Source organism: Procambarus clarkii, chromosome 20, assembly GCF_040958095.1.
Source record: "Procambarus clarkii isolate CNS0578487 chromosome 20, FALCON_Pclarkii_2.0, whole genome shotgun sequence".
NCBI classification, from domain to species: domain Eukaryota; kingdom Metazoa; phylum Arthropoda; class Malacostraca; order Decapoda; family Cambaridae; genus Procambarus; species Procambarus clarkii.
This window is the reverse complement of record NC_091169.1, coordinates 11,974,021-11,995,928: the sequence shown is the minus strand read 5'-3', so window position 1 is coordinate 11,995,928 and position 21,908 is coordinate 11,974,021. Positions and strand designations below refer to the sequence as shown.

The window sequence follows — 21,908 nt, the reverse complement described above, 5'->3', positions numbered from 1 at the left end:
CACTCGCCTGGCGTTTCGCGAGCGCTTTGTCCTGGGTTCGTATCCTGGCCGAGGAGGATTTACTGGGCGCAAATCCTTAACTGTAGCCTCTGTTTAATTCAACAGTAAAATGGGTACTTGGTTGTAAAAACTAATTTTCGCAGGATCGTATTCCAGGGAACATTGGATTAAGGACTTGCCCGAAACGCTACGCTACCAGTGGTTGTACAAGAATGTAAGAACTCTTGTATATAAATAAAGAAAAAATATCCGCAGAAAATAGTGGTGTTTTAAATCCGCAGAGTTGACGCGCACATTATAATCCAACCAAATTGTGACTAAACCTTCACGTAAATTTATCCAATAATTGTGTAGATTATTTTTGCGTTAAGGTCGCTAACAAATTAATAAATTCTAATCAAACAACAGAGTTGATGAGAGTTTACCAATTTCAATTGTATAAACATCTCTCTAAATTAAAGAGCCATTTAATATAAAACAAAACAAAATCAAACAAATATTGCGCACACTATTTCCTGCACAACTTATATAATATTCTTGCAAACCCTTATATGTGGGTAGGACAACTTTGGGCTAGAGCTGAACTAAGTAATGCTTAACGTAGCCTAATACATTTATTTGTGCTAACCCAACAAGGGTTGGATTATCATTTATCAAGTGATGTACAAAGGAATGTACAACTTAGCTAACATTTAATCTATTGTGCAGACCCGAAATAGGGTGGGAATTATCAACTACACGAATTGTGTTTCTACATTTTATTTAAAATTAAAATTTTATTTCTATTGTATTTCATCTTTGAGTGCTACAAGGTGTTACTACTCCATCCAATATTGAAAATGAAGGACAACCTGAGGAACATCCTGAAGTGATACATAGTACCACTCAAATCTTGTATATATATTCAATAATTAACATATGTGCCAGCCTCTAAGTGAGGTAGGATAATATAGCTTAGTAAAGGATAAAAATTAAATACTAGACTATCACCAACACTACTTGTTCTAACTCTATGAACAGTACCCCAGCTATATCAGTAATAACCATATAAGCCCTACAAGGCTTAAACCTACAGCCAACATGGCTACACCAGAAAAGGTAAAAAGAATCTTGATAGGCTTTCAAAACCAACTGACAAGATTACTCACTAAATGTGATAATTGGTCACAAGAGCATCCAGTTAATGTCATGATGCTAGAAATCTCCATAAAGGTGGCTAATCAAAAGTTCGAAAAAGCAAAAGAAATGATTGGGTCGTACATAGGTATAATTACTGTCAGTAACACTCATCCTGATGAAATAGATCAAATCATATCTGACCTGGCCAACTATGAAGGCGAAATTCAAACCAGGTTGGATCACTATAACAAGGTGCTTGCACCAGAGGATATTTATGCAGGACAGGATCCCCTTTGCAGCAAACTCACACAAAGGCAAACACCTAGCTCATTACATGAAATGGATGATCTGGATCAATATGAGGATTACATCCTCATATTGATCCTGAGATCCTCTACTCAGATTAGATCCTTACACTGGTTCAATTATTGAGGTTAAAACTTCATTCACTACAGCCTCATCCAACACATCTTCACCCAATGTTACACTAACAGAAACTGAATAATTCTCAGACAACTTATCCATATTCTCTGTACATAAGAAGTCCACTACGGGCTCACCATAGCCCGTGCTACTTGAAACTTCTTGTTCCAGGTAGCGAATCTTTAACAACAACAACATATTCTCTGTGGATTCTGAAAACTCAATACATGAGGCTACTGAATTACTATGATCCAAGGTGAGCATAAGGGAGAAGCTGAAACAAAGGCTGTAGCTGAAACAGAAGCTGAAGCTGAAACCAAGGCTGAAGTTGAATCAAAGACTGAAGCGGAAACAGAAACTTTAAACCAAAATAGTCGTAGCCCTAATCACCCAATCCAGCCTCTTAGAGGTAATACTGACAGCGATAGCACTAAGCACCTGTTATAACCATGCATACATCAGTATGATTATACTGAGATTGGTGTATAAGTGTACTCAAACTATACAGTGATATCTTTGTTGATAGCCTCGTATCACGATTATTGTGTATATGATGTATCTCATGTCACCATATATTAATCTTATTTTTAAATATGACCGAAAAAGTAAGATTAATAATTCTAACACAAATTTTCTCAATATTTCTTATGTTCCTTTTTACTGTTGATGGTAATTGAAAAATCAATTCTCCAAAATTCATTTTAATTTCTAGTCTGACACGACACTTGAACGCGTTTCATAATAACTTATTACATTTTCAAAGACTTTAGTTTACACACACATAACTATAACCTGCAAACACTAAACAGAGTATGACTATGCTAATATTTAAACAGCTTTTGTCTTATATACTCGCATTTGGGTGAGGTGATATGTTACAACAGTTTTGGATGAGGTGATCAAACTTTCAACACAAGACAGAACACGGTTCAATGGGTATAGATGAAAGGGAAGAATGGAAGTAGCTGCAAAGGGCCTATTGGCCCATATTTCCTCTTGATGCTTCTATATTGGTACGGAGTCCTGAAGTGGGTAGAATATAGTTTTGCATTAATTGGCTGTTGATTGCTGGTGTTGACTTCTTGATGTGTAGTGCCTCGCAGATGTCAAGCTGCCTGCTATCGCTGTATCTATCGATGATTTCTGTGTTGTTTGTTAAGACTTCTCTGGTGATGGTCTGGTTGTGGGAAGAGATTATATGTTCCTTAATGGAGCCCTGTTGCTTATGCATTGTTAATCGCCTGGAAAGAGATGTTGTTGTCTTGCCTATATACTGAGTTCTTTGGGGCTTACAGTCCCCAAGTGGGCATTTAAGGGCATAGACGACGTTGGTCTCTTTTAAAGCGTTCTGCTTTGTGTCTAGAGACTTTTTCATGAGTAGGTTGGCCCTTTTTTTGGTTTTATAGTAAATCGTCAATTGTATCTTGTGATTTTTGTCTGTAGGGATAACGTTCCTATTAACAATATCTTTCAGGACCCTTTCCTCCATTTTATGAGCTGTGGAAAAGAAGTTCCTGTAAAACAGCCTAATAGGGGGTACAGGTGTTGTGTTAGTTGTCTCTTTAGAGGTTGCATGGCGTTTCACCTTCCTTTTTATGATGTCTTCAACAAAACCATTGGAGAAGCCGTTGTTGGCTAGGACCTGCCTTACCCTACAGAGTTCTTCATCGACTTGCTTCCATCCTGAGCTGTGGCTGAGAGCACGGTCGACATAAGCATTAACAACACTCCTCTTATACCTGTCTGGGCAGTCACTGTTGGCACTGAGGCACATTCCTATGTTTGTTTCCATAGTGAAGCTGCTCTCTCAATTATATTAATGGTTGCCATGTTGTTTCTATCAAACTCCTGTCTGGGTCTTCTATCATTTAAGGGACCAATAATTGTTTCAAGTTTCAGTACTGCAGCCAAAATAGAAAGGGAGATTTATTTTTTTTTTTTATTTTTTCAACGAATATTACACATTTTCAAGTGTGTATATACAACCACATGTTTCAGATATAATCATTCTATGACACTTTTCTGACACATTAGCACATAATAAAGGATCTGAGGCTGCAGATTTTCCAAAACGTTTAGTTTTCCTAATACTAATAGTCAAAGACCCCCCCCCCCAAAAAAAAAATGCAAGTGTAACATGTTTATTGCCATTATAAAATCAATAAATGAACTTAGGAAAAAACGCTGGCCCCAGATTTTAGAGAGACAACTTTACATGTAAGGTGTAAGTTTCATGTAAATTGAACAAAAATGAAAGAGTTATATGAACGTTTATGTTACTTGAAATAAATAAGTAAAACATAAAGTCTAAGGTGCTGCCATCTGTGGCTGAGGTTGACATCAACCAATTTCCTCCAAAATTGGCACCCTTACAGATAGGCTTACGTGCAGTTAGGTGTATACGTTTCATGCAAATCAAATCTTCCAATAAACAAATATGAACAATTAAATTGGAAAAAAAATCAAATTTTTTTTTAACTTATTATTTTTTTTAATAAAACTAATTATAATTTTGTTCTAATATATGCTATTGTGATAGCTGAGAGTCATAGACATGATTTCAGTTGACACTTGTGTTTGATAATCGTTTTTTACCATTTTGGAAAAATTTTAACACATAATTCAATATTTTTTTCGCCCTTCCTATTTATGCTACGATGCTGAGACCTGGACCAGATGAAATCCTTTTCATATACAACTCCTCAAAACAATTTGATTGAAATCGAACAATTTAAAAAAAAACTTCCTATTGGCCCCTTAATAAAGGGTTATAAATGACTGTCACTATTATCTTAGGTCCACCTATTGTCAAAGTTTCTGTTATGTAGTCTCTGAATTCTTCACAGCCTGAGATAGTCAACTCACGTACGAGGAACGGTTGAGGGCCACAGGACGAACAAGACTACAAGCCAGACATGACAGGGCCGATCTTATTGAAACTTTTAAAATACTGAACAATTTGGAGGATGTTGATCTGGACAATTTATTCAAAAGGTTAGATGTAACAAAAGGAGATGCTTTTTCACCCCACAGTTATAAACCAATGGAACTGCCTACCCGCCGAAACTGTAAAATGCAACTTTAAAGTACAGCTGGAAAAGATCCAGGCAACTCAGGGGACATTCGACAAACTGCCTGTTCCTGTCCTCGTTGAGGTCACTAGTGTTAGTGGTTCTCAGGTAAAACTCGAGTCCTTCCTTATCAGCAAGGCCACTCATCCTCCTCTCCCTTTCCTCACTTTCCTTTCGATTCAGTAGTCCTAGGGAAACACTGCATTTATTATGATGCCTGACAATTTAGTTTCTGTGAGTGCTATTGCATCTGGGTTTTCTTCTTGTGCCCTTTCGTCCAGTTCACTGGACGAAAGTGTGTACACTGTTATGGTCCACATAGTGTGCACACTGTTATGGTCCACACAGTGTGTACACTGTTATGGTTCACACAGTGTGTACACTGTTATGGTCCACACAGTGAGTACACTGTTATGGTCCACACAGTGTGTACACTGTTATGGTCCACACAGTATGTACACTGTTATGGTCCACACAGTGTGTACACTGTTATGGTTCACACAGTGTGTACACTGTTATGGTCCACACAGTGAGTACACTGTTATGGTCCACACAGTGTGTACACTGTTATGGTCCACACAGTATGTACACTGTTATGGTCCACACAGTGTGTACACTGTTATGGTCCACACAGTGTGTACACTGTTATGGTTCACACAGTGTGTACACTGTTATGGTCCACACAGTGTGTACACTGTTATGGTCCACACAGTGTGTACACTGTTATGGTTCACACAGTGTGTACACTGTTATGGTCCACACAGTGTGTACACTGTTATGGTCCACACAGTGTGTACACTGTTATGGTCCACACAGTGTGTACACTGTTATGGTCCACACAGTGTGTACACTGTTATGGTTCACACAGTGTGTACACTGTTATGGTTGTGGGGGCCGCGAGTGATCATATAACAGCTTGTGGGGGCCGCGAGTGATCATATAACAGCTTGTGGGGGCCGTGAGTGATCATATAACAGCTTGTGGGGCCGCATGTGATCATATAAGAGCTTGTGGGGGCCGTGAGTGATCACATAACAGCTTGTGGGGGCCGTGAGTGATCACATAACAGCTTGTGGGGGCCGCGAGTGATCATATAACAGCTTGTGGGGGCCGCGAGTGATCACATAACAGCTTGTGGGGGCCGCGAGTGATCACATAACAGCTTGTGGGGGCCGTGAGTGATCACATAACAGCTTGTGGGGGCCACGAGTGATCATATAACAGCTTGTGGGGGCCGCGAGTGATCACATAACAGCTTGTGGGGGCCGCGAGTGATCATATAACAGCTTGTGGGGGCCGCGAGTGATCACATAACAGCTTGTGGGGGCCGCGAGTGATCATATAACAGCTTGTGGGGGCCGTGAGTGATCACATAACAGCTTGTGGGGGCCACGAGTGATCATATAACAGCTTGTGGGGGCCGCGAGTGATCACATAACAGCTTGTGGGGGCCGCGAGTGATCATATAACAGCTTGTGGGGGCCGCGAGTGATCACATAACAGCTTGTGGGGGCCGCGAGTGATCATATAACAGCTTGTGGGGGCCGTGAGTGATCACATAACAGCTTGTGGGGGCCGCGAGTGATCACATAACAGCTTGTGGGGGCCGCGAGTGATCACATAAGAGCTTGTGGGGGCCGCGAGTGATCACATAACAGCTTGTGGGGGCCGCGAGTGATCACATAAGAGCTTGTGGGGGCCGCGAGTGATCACATAACAGCTTGTGGGGGCCGCATGTGATCATCTAACAGCTTGTGGGTTCATAATCAAGGGGTTTCGGATGGACAGCATCGCCATGTTCCCAGTTTGTGAGCTGAATGGTTTTGTACTCCGTGTGTAAGGGATCAGTTTTGTGTGATGCTAGAGGTGATGTTGGACCACCAGCCAGCTATACAGGGTGCAGCAGGTAACAAAACATAGAGGGAAGATGTATGGGTTTAGACAGTGGTACCTGGTGCCAGCAGCAGCATGAGAAGCCAAGGAGCAGGGAACGCCATGCTCTCACGTAACGTTCTCTCCACCTCTCCCGTTCTATGGAAAAAATAAAATAACTTAAAACTGGCAATTAAAATATTAATGTAGTCAAAACTATATAAAACTTCTATTGATAAATTACTACAATTTGTTTTACCTCAGTAAGTGAGTTTCAGTGCTTAAATGAAGGTAAAGGAACCACCCAATATATAAGTGTGAGTGTATTAAAACCAAATTTTCGGTTGTAGCAATCATCCTCTCCTAGGGTGCTGAATACACTGTTCTCCAGGACATCCATTGAATCTCGGGCCACGTGTCATCTTGGAGAACCAGTCATACCTCACTCCAGCATCATCATGGAGAACCAGTCATACCACACTCCAGCATCATCATGGAGAACCAGTCATACCACACTCCGGCATCATCACAGAGAACCAGTCATTCCACACTCCAGCATCATCATGGAGAACCAGTCATACCACACTCCAGCATCATCATGGAGAACCAGTCATTCCACACTCCAGCATCATCATGGAGAACCAGTCATACCACACACCAGCATCATCATGGAGAACCAGTCATACCACACACCAGCATCATCATGGAGAACCAGTCATACCACACACCAGCATCATCATGGAGAACCAGTCATACCACACACCAGCATCATCATGGAGAACCAGTCATACCACACTCCAGCATCATCACAGAGAACCAGTCATACCACACTCCAGCATCATCACAGAGAACCAGTCATACCACACACCAGCATCATCACAGAGAACCAGTCATACCACACACCAGCATCATCACAGAGAACCAGTCATACCACACACCAGCATCATCACAGAGAACCAGTCATACCACACACCAGCATCATCACAGAGAACCAGTCATACCACACACCAGCATCATCACAGAGAACCAGTCATACCACACACCAGCATCATCACAGAGAACCAGTCATACCACACACCAGCATCATCACAGAGAACCAGTCATACCACACACCAGCATCATCACAGAGAACCAGTCATACCACACACCAGCATCATCACAGAGAACCAGTCATACCACACACCAGCATCATCACAGAGAACCAGTCATACCACACACCAGCATCATCACAGAGAACCAGTCATACCACACACCAGCATCATCACAGAGAACCAGTCATACCACACACCAGCATCATCACAGAGAACCAGTCATACCACACACCAGCATCATCACAGAGAACCAGTCATACCACACACCAGCATCATCATGGAGAACCAGTCATACCACACACCAGCATCATCACAGAGAACCAGTCATTCCACACACCAGCATCATCACAGAGAACCAGTCATACCACACACCAGCATCATCACAGAGAACCAGTCATACCACACACCAGCATCATCATGGAGAACCAGTCATACCACACACCAGCATCATCATGGAGAACCAGTCATACCACACACCAGCATCATCATGGAGAACCAGTCATACCACACACCAGCATCATCATGGAGAACCAGTCATACCACACACCAGTAGGGTTGAAGGCGTAGTGGCAATTGTTTTTCTTTAATTTCTTGTCACACCCGATTTAACGAACTCCCAAAATATCGTCGCTGTGCCACATTTGAGCCCTACTTTTTTCAGAGTTCTATTCTTCGCACTATAACACCCATTCTAAGACTAACATTTTTCGGAGAGTATGTTCATAGAAGTTTGTTAAGGAAAATAGACATCTTAGCAGTAACTTTTAGTTATAATATCCACTTACTGTTGTCACACCCGTTGAAGACCAAAATTATTTAGAGTCCAGTTTAAAACTGAACTTAATCAGAGACAACTTTAGGACCAAAATTTGTTGTGTCAGTGTTTTAGTCCTTGCTGCATTCTGTAAGAGTTCTTATTAAAGAAATTCAAATATTATCAGGGGGTTCAGTTTAAGACCTAAATCTGTTACAGACCTGTTTAAGACCAAATTATTTTCTTATTCATAATTTTACTTATACTTATTTAGAGTTTTACGTATACCTACGTTCTTAAAAAGAGTTCTTATGGATGTAAATAAACTCTACGGGGTTGAGCAGATTTTTTTTAAAAGTTCATCAGATATTAGCTCTTGGACCCCAGCTATATATGTTTATAAGTGTAGTTTCGCTACTAATTGCCCAATTTTAGCCCAATTTAAAAGTCATGTTTCAGATATAAGAAATAAGATCAAAGCAGTTACCGAGTTCTAGCTCCCGTCCTCCACCTTAGTTCATTCATACAACTCTGTTAGTATCAATCAAATCTTCTCAAATTTAAACACACTGAATTTCAAATGTAGTAATAAATAAAAATAGAATTACTAAGTTCTAGCTCGTGCCCCTCAACTTATCCCCCTCTCGTATCTTTGTTAATACCTAATCAATTCCCATGAAAATTAAACCTGCTATATTTCAGACTCAGTGAATCAGATAAAGTCAGTTACCGAGTTTTAGCTCCGATCCCCCAGCCTTACTTCATTCATTCAACTTCTTTAATATCACTCTAGTTTCCCCCCAAAAATAAACCCACTATATTTCTGCAACCCGTTCTCGCAAATTTAATAAGTCAATATTGACTTATTAAATATGTGCATAGGTGACATACTTAACATAATAGATACCCTTAAAAAGATTCATAGAAAACACCGACCTTACCTAACCTTGTTAGTATCTTAAGATAAGCATCTTATTGCTTCGTAATTACAATTATTACCTAACCTATAATAGGTATAGGTTAAGTAATAATTGTAATTACGAAGCAATAAGATGCTTATCTTAACAAACTAACAAGGTTAGGTAAGGTCGGTGTTTTCTATGAATCTTTTTAAGGGTATCTATTATGTTTAGTATATCACCTATGCACGTAGTTAATAAGTCAATATTGACTTTACGAATTTGCGAGAACGGGTTGATTTCTGACATATTAAATAAGGTCAAGGCAATTATCGAGTTTCTGCCCTTGTCCATCGCTTACTATACTCATATAACTTCTTTCCCTGAAATTTAATTTCGCTGTATTTCAGATGAAGTAAAATAAACCAAGATTTTTACTGAGTTTCAGCTCTTGTCCTCCGCCTTAGTTCATTCATACAACTTTGTTACTATCAATCCAAACCCCCTAAAATTTAAAACAGTCATACTTCTGGCGGAGTAAGTAAAGAAAATAGAGTTACCGAGTTGTAGCTCCCGTTCTTCGCCTTACTTTACTTCTGCAGATTGACTACTATCAGCCCAAGTTTCCAGAAATTTAAACCCGCTACATTTCTAACGTAGTAAAATCAAGTAAAAACAAATACCGAGTTTCAGATCTGGCCCCCATCCTAGTTAATCTGTGCAACACTGCTCTTATCAGTTCAAACACTAGCTAAACTTAAAACTGCTATAATTCTGACTTAGTAAATAAGTCAGAATTTACTAGATCTTATTAGTAAATAAGATCAAGAAAGTTATCAAGTCCCAACTCCTGTCCTCTGCCTTAGTTCAACGTTTATCAAATTTAATTATTCCAGAGCATCAGACTCACTCCCTCTCCATCACCTATTCAAAGTAAACATATCCTCTCCTTCAATACTCTTGTTTACTCAGTTATGTAAATAATTACTTACCAGGTAATAATCACACGGTCAGAACACACCTTATCTCCCTCACCCCTTACCTTTCCCCTTCCTTATCTCCCCCACTCCCAGCACCCATATCTTATTCTCCCTCACCCCCTACTTCCCCGCTTCTCGCTCATTCCCTAACTCCCTCTTCCCCAGTTTCGTTCACAACTCTGTACCCTCAAGAAATTGAAATACAACTATTACCAATAATCATACCATATTTTTTTCACATACTCTTTCATGTTCTGTACAAATTCCCCTCACGTTCACTGTGATCATCGCATTCTCTTACATGTTCTTTAAAATTAAATGTGCAATTGTTTCTGTCATTCAGTAACCATTTCTTTGTCAAATATTATCAACAGCAACAAGACCTCAATAATACGTTCCAAGGTTATTTAATTGTCATTTGCACTCTTATACGCAACTTTATATAAAAGAATTTCTCTCTTCGTACATTAAGTAATACTTTCACTGTAACTAAATTGCTCTTCACTCATCAGAAAATAGTCAAATCCTCTTTTTCAAGGCATATGTAAGCTGAGACATATCATTATGTAGCCACAAACAACTTTATGTAATATATCTAAACATTGGCAACTTTTGGTACTAATAAACTTATACATCATGTATGAATGACTAAAAACTTTCTATCAACTTAATACAAAGGTACTAAGACCAGCATGATCTTTGCATTTTACTGTTTCATATCTCTGATAATAGTAACTCTTTCACAAAAACACGATTCTTTAAGTAACTAGTTAAATTTTTCATATCAAACTTTCATTTTATTTATTAATTATTCTGTTGAAATATATTTTCTTAGTCACTTTATCTTAAAACTGTTCTCTAAACATCACTGCATAACCTTACCTAACCTTGTCTTACCTGTACTAGTCTACTCGTAATGTAACTTATCATAACTTATCTACCCAACCCAACTTGCACATATGTACCTAATCTTACTTGCCTGAGTTAACCTATCCTAAAGTAACTTACCTATCCCTCCCCTACCATTATATAACCTAACTTACTAACTTAACTTACATAACCTAACTTAACCTTATTTACCTGTACTAGCCTATCCTAATATAACTTACCTATCCTAATATATATATATATATATATATATATATATATATATATATATATATATATATATATATATATATATATGACAATGTCAGACCACGGAGGAAAAATGAAACAGGAAATTTCCTTAAGTACTTTCGTATATTAAATACATCTTCAGAAGGTCATTTTACAGATCGAGTGATGGGTATAAATAGGCAGGAAGGAGTGGTGAAGTAAGGTGAGGTACAATACTTGGACAACGCAGACGGCCCATTGGCCCATCAGATGCACCCAATTGGCACATCCGATGTAGCACAATGGCCCATCTGATACAGCAGACATACAAGCATAATATATAGGTAATTATAACATAAAGAAGTAAATATATACATGCTTGTATGTCTGCTGTATCAGATGGGCCATTGTGCTACATCGGATGTGCCAATTGGGTGCATCTGATGGGCCAATAGGCCGTCTGCGTTGTCCAAGTGTCCAAGTACCTCACCTTACTTCACCACTCCTTCCTGCCTATTTATACCCATCACTCGATCTGTAAAATGACCTTCTGAAGATGTATTTAATATACGAAAGTACTTAAGGAAATTTCCTGTTTCATTTTTCCTCCGTGGTCTGACATTGTCACATTCTTAATCACGTGTTTATTTTCGTGATATACACACACATATATATATATATATATATATATATATATATATATATATATATATATATATATATATATATATATATATATATATACCTCTCACCTTACGCCGTGGGACTGAGAAGTCTCTATAGAGGTGGCTCTAGATATTCCCTCACCTGACCACCTAGAGCTGACAAGGTTCTGTAGAGGTGGCTCTATATATTCCTTCACGGCCTCCAGCAGATGCCACATGCCACCATCTTACAGACATTCCATAATGTTTCACGTTAATTTCATAATCTGTTAAACCCTGTTAAAGGATTTTTCACATCTTTTTATTGTTTGGACGCCTAAGTAAATAGCCAAATATTAAGTGCTTTCTAAAGTGTCCTAAAGAAAACTCCATAAATGTTTTACTATGATACATATGTACTAGTCCAGATGTGCATATCTGACTGTCAAAGAAATTGAAAACTTCGAAGCAATATATCTTGCAACATCCTCAATAAATCAAATCTTTTCTTCCGAAAATTCCGCTCTTATCTCATGAAAGTAAATTGGTCATCGTATTATAGTTGACAATATATTGACATTTAATGCATCTATGATAATGATTCACATCATCAATATTATTCTATATTGAAGTTCTGTATCAGTAAATGTTATGCTTCTCATTATAGCAGGCAGAGCTACGAGGACTACTGACTATAGCAACAGAGCTAAGAGGACTACTGACTATAGCAACAGAGCTAAGAGGACTACTGACTATAGCAACAGAGCTAAGAGGACTACTGACTATAGCAACAGAGCTACGAGGACTACTGACTATAGCAACAGAGCTACGAGGACTACTGACTATAGCAACAGAGCTACGAGGACTACTGACTATAGCAACAGAGCTACGAGGACTACTGACTATAGCAACAGAGCTAAGAGGACTATTGACTATAGCAACAGAGCTACGAGGACTATTGACTATAGCAACAGAGCTACGAGGACTATTGACTATAGCAACAGAGCTACGAGGACTATTGACTATAGCAATAGAGCTACGAGGACTACTGACTATAGCAACAGAGCTAAGAGGACTATTGACTATAGCAACAGAGCTACGAGGACTAATGACTATAGCAACAGAGCTACGAGGACTATTGACTATAGCAACAGAGCTACGAGGACTACTGACTATAGCAACAGAGCTACGAGGACTACTGACTATAGCAACAGAGCTACGAGGACTACTGACTATAGCAACAGAGCTACGAGGACTACTGACTATAGCAACAGAGCTACGAGGACTATTGACTATAGCAACAGAGCTACAAGGACTATTGACTATAGCAACAGAGCTAAGAGGACTACTGACTATAGCAACAGAGCTAAGAGGACTACTGACTATAGCAACAGAGCTAAGAGGACTACTGACTATAGTAACAGAGCTAAGAGGACTACTGACTATAGCAACAGAGCTACGAGGACTACTGACTATAGCAACAGAGCTACGAGGACTACTGACTATAGCAACAGAGCTACGAGGACTACTGACTATAGCAGGCAGAGCTACGAGGACTACTGACTATAGCAACAGAGCTACGAGGACTACTGACTATAGCAGGCAGAGCTACGAGGACTACTGACTATAGCAACAGAGCTAAGAGGACTACTGACTATAGCAACCGAGCTACGAGGACTACTGACTATAGCATCAGAGCTACGAGGACTACTGACTATAGCAACAGAGCTAAGAGGACTACTGACTATAGCAACAGAGCTAAGAGGACTACTGACTATAGCAACAGAGCTACGAGGACTACTGACTATAGCATCAGAGCTACGAGGACTACTGACTATAGCAACAGAGCTACGACGACTACTGACTATAGCAACAGAGCTAAGAGGACTACTGACTATAGCAACAGAGCTACGAGGACTACTGACTATAGCATCAGAGCTACGAGGACTACTGACTATAGCAACAGAGCTACGAGGACTACTGACAATAGCAGACAGAGCTACGAGGACTACTGACTATAGCAACAGAGCTACGAGGACTACTGACTATAGCAACAGAGCTACGAGGACTACTGACTATAGCAACAGAGCTAAGAGGACTACTGACTATAGCAACAGAGCTACGAGGACTACTGACTATAGCAACAGAGCAACGAGGACTACTGACTATAGCAACAGAGCTACGAGAACTACTGACTATAGCAACAGAGCTACGAGGACTACTGACTATAGCAACAGAGCTACGAGGACTACTGACTATAGCAACAGAGCTTCGAGGACTACTGACTATAGCAACAGAGCTACGAGGACTATTGACTATAGCAACAGAGCTACGAGGACTATTGACTATAGCAACAGAGCTACGAGGACTACTGACTATAGCAACAGAGCTACGAGGACTACTGACTATAGCAACAGAGCTACGAGGACTACTGACTATAGCAACAGAGCTACGAGGACTACTGACTATAGCAACAGAGCTACGAGGACTACTGACTATAGCAACAGAGCTTCGAGGACTACTGACTATAGCAACAGAGCTACGAGGACTATTGACTATAGCAACAGAGCTACGAGGACTATTGACTATAGCAACAGAGCTACGAGGACTAATGACTATAGCAACAGAGCTACGAGGACTACTGACTATAGCAACAGAGCTACGAGGACTACTGACTATAGCAACAGAGCTACGAGGACTTCAGTAACATCCAGGAAACTGTTCCACTTTCCCTCATTCAAGAGATACACTAATGAGGTTATATATAAATATTTTCGTTACACTGCTCTTCCTAACAACATGTTGCTCTTCTCACAAATATTATTTTTATTGCGGCCAACCCACACAACTTACAATACAGGACGTGACACACATACACATCGCATTCACCAGTCTTCCTTCCACCCCTGTATGTTGAGACAGGTGTGTTGAGACAGGTGTTCTCTCTCTCTCTTCCTCCAGACCTTCAGTGACCCTCACCTTCTTGGTACTCAAGTTCCTCTCTTTTACAAGTCTTACAAGAACTTAAAGAACTCAAAGACTTAGTGAAAGACTTAAAGCTGTCTTGGGTCATGTTAGGGACTCTATACCATGCTCTAGACTGTTCTTCTTATAAACTAATGTGTCCTGCCTCTGCTCTTCACAGGCGCCGCCTCGTCACAGCGGCTCTCATACACCACAAGAGCCTCTCGTCACAGCGGCTCTCATACACCACAAGAGCCTCTCGTCACAGCGGGTCTCATACACCTCAAGAGCCTCTCGTCACAGCGGCTCTCATACACAACAAGAGCCTCTCGTCACAGCGGGTCTCATACACCTCAAGAGCCTCTCGTCACAGCGGCTCTCATACACCACAAGAGCCTCTCATCACAGCGGGTCTCATACACCTCAAGAGCCTCTCGTCACAGCGGCTCTCATACACAACAAGAGCCTCTCGTCACAGCGGGTCTCATACACCTCAAGAGCCTCTCGTCACAGCGGCTCTCATACACAACAAGAGCCTCTCGTCACAGCGGCTCTCATACACCTCAAGAGCCTCTCGTCACAGCGGCTCTCATACACAACAAGAGCCTCTCGTCACAGCGGCTCTCATACCCCTCAAGAGCCTCTCGTCACAGCGGCTCTCATACACAACAAGAGCCTTATTCTCTTGGTCTTAGATGTATTGCTGTTGACTCTTGCCATTCCCTGAACATAAATGATCCAGTAACGTCCTTAACAAAGATCTGACTTACCATTAACTCTCTAGGCTCTATGACTTTTCTGTCTCTTCAGTTCCTATATCTTTAGTCTCTATTTCACGTTTTTTTGTATACTACACTTTGTATGGCTTTTGGTATACCCCATTTTCTATGGCTTTTGGTATACCCCCACTTTGTATGGCTTTTGGTATACCCCACTTTGTATGGCTTTTGGTATACCCCACTTTGTATGACTTTTGGTATACCCCACTTTGTATGACTTTTGGTATAGCTTTTAAGAGCTCAAGCTACGGAGATTCTGTTGCAGAGATATGGCACGTTGCAAAGTCTACAATATGACGTCACACTGTATTTAGATAGGATGCAGTAAGGGGAGGGAATTGTCGGGAAAGCGCCAAGACATACCGACTATATAGCACTGGGAAGGGTTCAGAATAAGGATTTGGGATAGGACAGGGGTAGGGGCGAAGGAATGGTGTCCAACCACTTGGACGGTCGGGGATTGAACGCTGACCTGCATGAAGCGAGACCGTCGCTCTACCGTCCAGCCCAAGTGTTTGGACTATTTAGATAGAAGTGTAGAATATTAATGTAACACACTCGGATTAATCTGAAACTATTATTACTTTAGTTTTTAACAAAGACAACAGAGCCAACATTAACCCTGGTTCAAGACTGTCATGTTCATAGCAAACGGCACCATCCGTTTGTATGCGCTGCGTTTCATACGCAAGAGAGTATATAAACAACAGAGAGCGTGCAGGACGCCCGCCACACGTGGACGATGCTAGTCATGTATCATTATAAGTATTAAATTCAGTAACCAAGCAATGATTTTATATAAGCCCTACAATCAAGACTTTCACAGCAACACACAACACCACACTGGCGACGAGGATGAACAGTGAACGCAGGTTGTGGGGAAAACTCCAGGCAGCTATTCTCCTTTTTTAAATTGACTTTAATAAGATAAAGTTGATTTTATTTATTTTATTTGTAAGTAAGAATTAATTGAGTGGACTGTATGTACTTGATTAAACTGCCTGAAATTATCTCACACAGTTGGAGGGACAATTTGTAGCTTAAACCACAAATTGTTTACCTTATTAATATAATTATCATACCACATATGGTGGTCCAATTTATTATTATTTCATACCACTATATGGTGGTCTAATCTACTAGTAATAATTACTAATTATGAATACTAATACTACTATAACTAAAGAGGGCTTAGCTGTTCCTGTTGAAGGGGCCTGCTAAGGCTGTGTAATGGTAGTATCAATATGGGTGTGGCGCTGTGCCTCTTTGTGCCACGTAATGGCGTCCGTGAAGACTATAAGCCCTGGCATACAGCTAGGTAAATGTGAAAGGCCAACTGTCTGCTCTGTTTCTTGCTATTCCAAATCACAATTTACCTGTATGGAATACAAGGAGTTAATAACAGTTCCCTAAATATATAATTACAGGTATGGCATGAAATAGGTGGGTGTTAAATGGGGTACACGTTCTTCTTGTTGGGTGTTATTCATACATCTTAACCGACTACCTTATAAATGATTAAAATGTGTACACAATAAATCAAATATATAGTATACTTGGTAAGCGGGATACAGGATTGCTCTAGTGATAGTAGTAGTGTTGTCGTGGTAGTTTGCTTGGGGCAGAGTAAGTCTATCCAAGCTGACTAATATCACAACACTTCTGGAGCACCCTCTGTGTTTGTTGTTGTTGATGTGAGGAGCGTGAGTCTGTGGGACTGATGCCCCTGAGGGCATGGTTACACTTCTGAACTTAAATTTACATTAACAAGGGAGTCAAGCTACATTTTGGTGTTAGTAATTATATTCAGTCTTTGAGTACTTTCTTGTTAAATTTAGATACAAGACTGTTGTATAAACAGTATTAGAATAATGTGGCGTCTCTGACGTCACAGGATCACCCATTTTCTTTCCTGAAGGGAATACTGAAAGGGGAGACTATGTTATTATCTATATGTTGGATTCCGACATAATTCCAGGGGGAGAAGAACATGGGTCGAAGTCCGGTAAGGACTGCGATCACTTTATTTTTCTCCTTCAGAATTATAGTGCTGCTTTAATTTGAGTTTACATTGTTGTGCAGCAGTCCTTTGGGGACATATGTCCCGTACTGGCGTATCGGGTGCTGGAAGTCGTTGAACGTCTTCTTTCCTTGCCAGTTCTAAAGGAACTAATTTCTCTAAAGTTTTGAGCGTAGTGTTGCCTCGGCATTTTGCTTTCACTATTCTCAAGATGCCCTGGCTGTACTGGATGAACAGAGACTATTTGACCTATAGGCCACTCTGAGCGTGGTCCATCACTATCCACCAGAACTATGTCACCAGGGTTCAAGTTAATTCTGTTGTAGGGGTTGTTTGCCCCGTAATGATACTCCCTCAGAGCTGTAAGGTATTCATGAGTCCATACGTCATTCCACCGACTTATCACCCCTGATAGATGTTTGAAACGTTGAACCAAATCACTCTCTTTGACATATGAAGGATCCTCTGATTCCTCGTCCGTAAGGGACACAAGTATTTTGAGAGGTCTCCCATACATCATATAAGCTGGACTTAATGGTTTACGTTGCAAAACATCATCAGAGAGGTAGGTAAGTGGTCGGTTATTAACTCGTGCTTCTATCTCTATTACTACTGTTTGAAGCTCCTGTAGGTCAATCTTTTGGCGGTGTAGGGTTTTCCGTAGGGAACGTTTCACCATACCAATCATGCGTTCATAGAAGCCTCCGTGCCATGGTGCTCTGGGAGGTATGAATTTCCAATGGCACTGCCGTTGGGTTAGGGCCGTGCGTTACCTTTGGGTGTGTCCAGATTTTCCTCAGACATGCTTCTCCTGTCACTAAGTTGGACCTATTGTCTGAGATCATTAACTTAGGACAAGATCTACGTGAAGTAAACCTGCGGAAAGCCTGTAAGAATGCTTCGGCACTCATATCGGGAGTCACTTCTAGATGGACTGCCCTTGTTGTGGCACAAGTAAAAAGACAGATATAGGCCTTTACTGGTTTCTTGTCTTTCGTGCCTGTTAGTGTTAGTGCTCCTGTGAAATCTACTCATGTTGTCTCAAAGGGACGAATATGTACAACTCGTTCCTTCGGAAGTGGAGGAGGGCCAGGATATGGACACACTCTGGCATCGTGTCTCCGGCAAATAACACAGGATTTGATTATTGATTTTACTGTCTGCCTACCTTGGGGTAGCCAGTACTGTTGTCTTAAGTCCGTGAGAGTATCTAATACCCCACCATGCAGAGTGCAGTATTTGTGTATATGTAACACAATTAGTTTGCTTACTATGTGGTGGTAGGGAGCAATATTGGATTTTTTGCTTCCAGATCTATGTCAGCATGTTGTAAGCGTCCTCCGCATCTTATCAAGTTATAATTGTCAGTGTCTAACCAGAGACCCAGATCATGTTGTAGCTTCTTAGGAACATTGTCAAATTCTGTCCAAATGTGTCGGTCTGAGCTCTTTTGACCCAGTACCTTAGGGCACTAGGGAATTTATGCTTGATTCCTATTTTCTTTAGAAAATCAAACACTATTTGGGTGACACCTATAAGTTTGTTCAGTTCAGAGTACCGAGCAGGATCAATTACCAAAGTCCGAGGTAGTTCCGGGTTCTCAGTGGGAACAGTGACATTGGTCACAATGACTTGTGGCTTTTGTTCAGGCCACTGGTCGCTGATTAGCCACTGAGGTCCATTGAACCACATCTCTGCCTTTGTTAATTGCCGTAAAGTCAGGCCTCGGGAGAGATAGTCAGCTGGATTCTCTTTAGTGGGTACATATCTTATTTTATACCCTGCTGACAACTCTCATATTTCCTTAACGCGGTTACTCACGTAAGGATTCTTACTGTTATTGTTTTTAACCCACTGTAGCACTGCCTCATTATCTGACCTTACTACTGTTTCTTTAAAGTGGATGTGGCTTAAGGACTTGATCAGATAATGAGCCAATCTTACACCTAGCAGTAAGGCTGTTAATTCCAGCTGTGGCAGTGATCTTTTCTTTAAAGGTGCCACTCTGGCCTTTGATGTGAGCAAATTGGCTTGCCCATTTGAGACCAGGTAAGCTACTGTGCCATAAGCCTTTCCTGAGGCATCACAAAATACATGTAGCTTAATTGGTTCCTTTTCATTTACTACTGTGTTCCGAAGGAACTTGACAGACTCTAGGATACTTAAATCTTTCACTAACCCTTGCCATTTTTCTTGTAGGGCAGGTGTTAGAAGATCATCCCAGATCATCTTTTGTTGCCAACATTCCTGTATTATCAACTTCCCATTAATTAGGATTGGACTTAATAGTCCTAATGGGTCGAAGGGTTTGCTGACTTGTGATAGCAATTTTCTCACCCATTTTCTTTCCTGAAGGGAATACTGAAAGGGGAGACTATGTTATTATCTGTGTGTCGGATTCCGACACAGGTACTTGTCCAGCTCAAAACACAAGGGATAAACATGCTGTCTTGTCCAGGAGGAGGAGAAGAAGTGCTGTCTGTGAGCACCATACCAATGCTGTGTGCTACCAGTGCTGTGTTCTACTAATGCTATGTGCTAACTGAAGCTGTATGATATCTACCGATGCTATGTGTTGAGGAAGCTGTGTGATATCTACAGATGCTGTGTACAAAACGACGCTCAGTGCTACACAATTCTTCGTGCTGTATGCTGTGTTGACAGTGCTGAAAACGCATCACACAACTTTGTTGACAACTGTTGTGCCAACTACTGTGCAGCTGTGAGTAGGAACAACACTACATGTACACAAGGCTAGGCAAGAGGTCAGTTGCTGCTGTATTGAGCACTGTTGTGAACTTTTGCATTAAAATGCTTGTGTGCTTTGCAAAATTAAAGTAATTACAGTGAATTCTTAACTAACATACACAGTGCAGTAAGTGTTTAGTATTCTGAGGAACATTAAAATAAAAAGTTTACATTTAAACAGTAAAAATGGCAAATATTCCTCAGTTTCCTGCATTTGATCCTGACTGTGACCTGACAAACCTGTCACAGAGGTGGACCAAATAGCTAAAAAGGTTTGAAATTTTTGTAATAGTTTCAGACATCCAAAGTGCTGAAGGAAAGGGTACCTTTGTACTTCATCATGTAGGTGATCGTGTTGTTGACATCTTTGATACACTGAAAGACACTGACAAAGGTGATGACAAAGATTATGACATTGCCAAAGCCAAATTAACTGAAAATTTCAAACCTAGAGAAAACACTTCTATGGAAATTATGCAGTTCTGGAGAGCCAAACAACTCTCTAATAAAACTATAGATCAATACCATACACGTCTACAGGGTTTAGCAGCACATTGTGAGTTTGCTGATGTTGACAAAGAAATCAAACAGCAAATAATTGAAACATCTACACGTCTCCGTCGAAGAGCTCTGGAACTTGTTGAAGATGAAAGTTCTCTCACCAAGATAATGGACATTGCTCGTCGAATGGAAGATGCTGCACGTGATGCTCGTGTCATGGAGTGCTGTACCAACAACGGTGCTGCACGTGATGCTCGTGTCATGGAGTGCTGTACCAACAACGGTGCTGCACGTGATGCTCGTGTCATGGAGTGCTGTACCAACAACGGTGCTGCACGTGATGCTCGTGTCATGGAGTGCTGTACCAACAACGGTGCTGCACGTGATGCTCGTGTCAAGGAGTGCTGTACCAACAACGGTGCTGCACGTGATGCTCGTGTCAAGGAGTGCTGTACCAACAACGGTGCTGCACGTGATGCTCGTGTCAAGGAGTGCTGTACCAACAACGGTGCTGCACGTGATGCTCGTGTCAAGGAGTGCTGTACCAACAACGGTGCTGCACGTGATGCTCGTGTCAAGGAGTGCTGTACCAACAACGGTGCTGCACGTGATGCTCGTGTCAAGGAGTGCTGTACCAACAACGGTGCTGCACGTGATGCTCGTGTCAAGGAGTGCTGTACCAACAACGGTACTGCACGTGATGCTCGTGTCAAGGAGTGCTGTACCAACAACGGTGCTGCACGTGATGCTCGTGTCAAGGAGTGCTGTACCAACAACGGTGCTGCACGTGATGCTCGTGTCATGGAGTGCTGTACCAACAACGGTGCTGCACGTGATGCTCGTGTCAAGGAGTGCTGTACCAACAACGGTGCTGCACGTGATGCTCGTGTCAAGGAGTGCTGTACCAACAACGGTGCTGCACGTGATGCTCGTGTCATGGAGTGC

The 21,908-nt window shown here is 41.1% G+C and overlaps 1 protein-coding gene across 1 annotated transcript; it reads left to right on the top strand.

Annotated features, from left to right (window-relative positions):
- Positions 1–1,788: 1,788 nt before the first annotated feature.
- LOC138366695 (uncharacterized) lies at positions 1,789–15,642 on the top strand. The gene is made up of 4 exons (XM_069327965.1): positions 1,789–1,951; positions 4,576–4,721; positions 6,836–8,125; positions 15,097–15,642. The coding sequence occupies exons 1-4, from the start codon at positions 1,789–1,791 to the stop codon at positions 15,640–15,642; spliced, it is 2,145 nt and encodes a 714-aa protein (XP_069184066.1).
- Positions 15,643–21,908: the final 6,266 nt, after the last annotated feature.

Bases quoted from the DNA above. Each gene is read 5' to 3' on its own strand.
- LOC138366695 (XM_069327965.1), top strand. From the start codon at position 1,789: ATGATCCAAGGTGAGCATAAGGGAGAAGCTGAAACAAAGGCTGTAGCT. The intron at 1,952-4,575 runs GTAATACTGACA...TTCACCCCACAG, and splicing joins CCCAATCCAGCCTCTTAGAG to TTATAAACCAATGGAACTGC. The intron at 8,126-15,096 runs GTAGGGTTGAAG...TGCTCTTCACAG, and splicing joins ACCAGTCATACCACACACCA to GCGCCGCCTCGTCACAGCGG.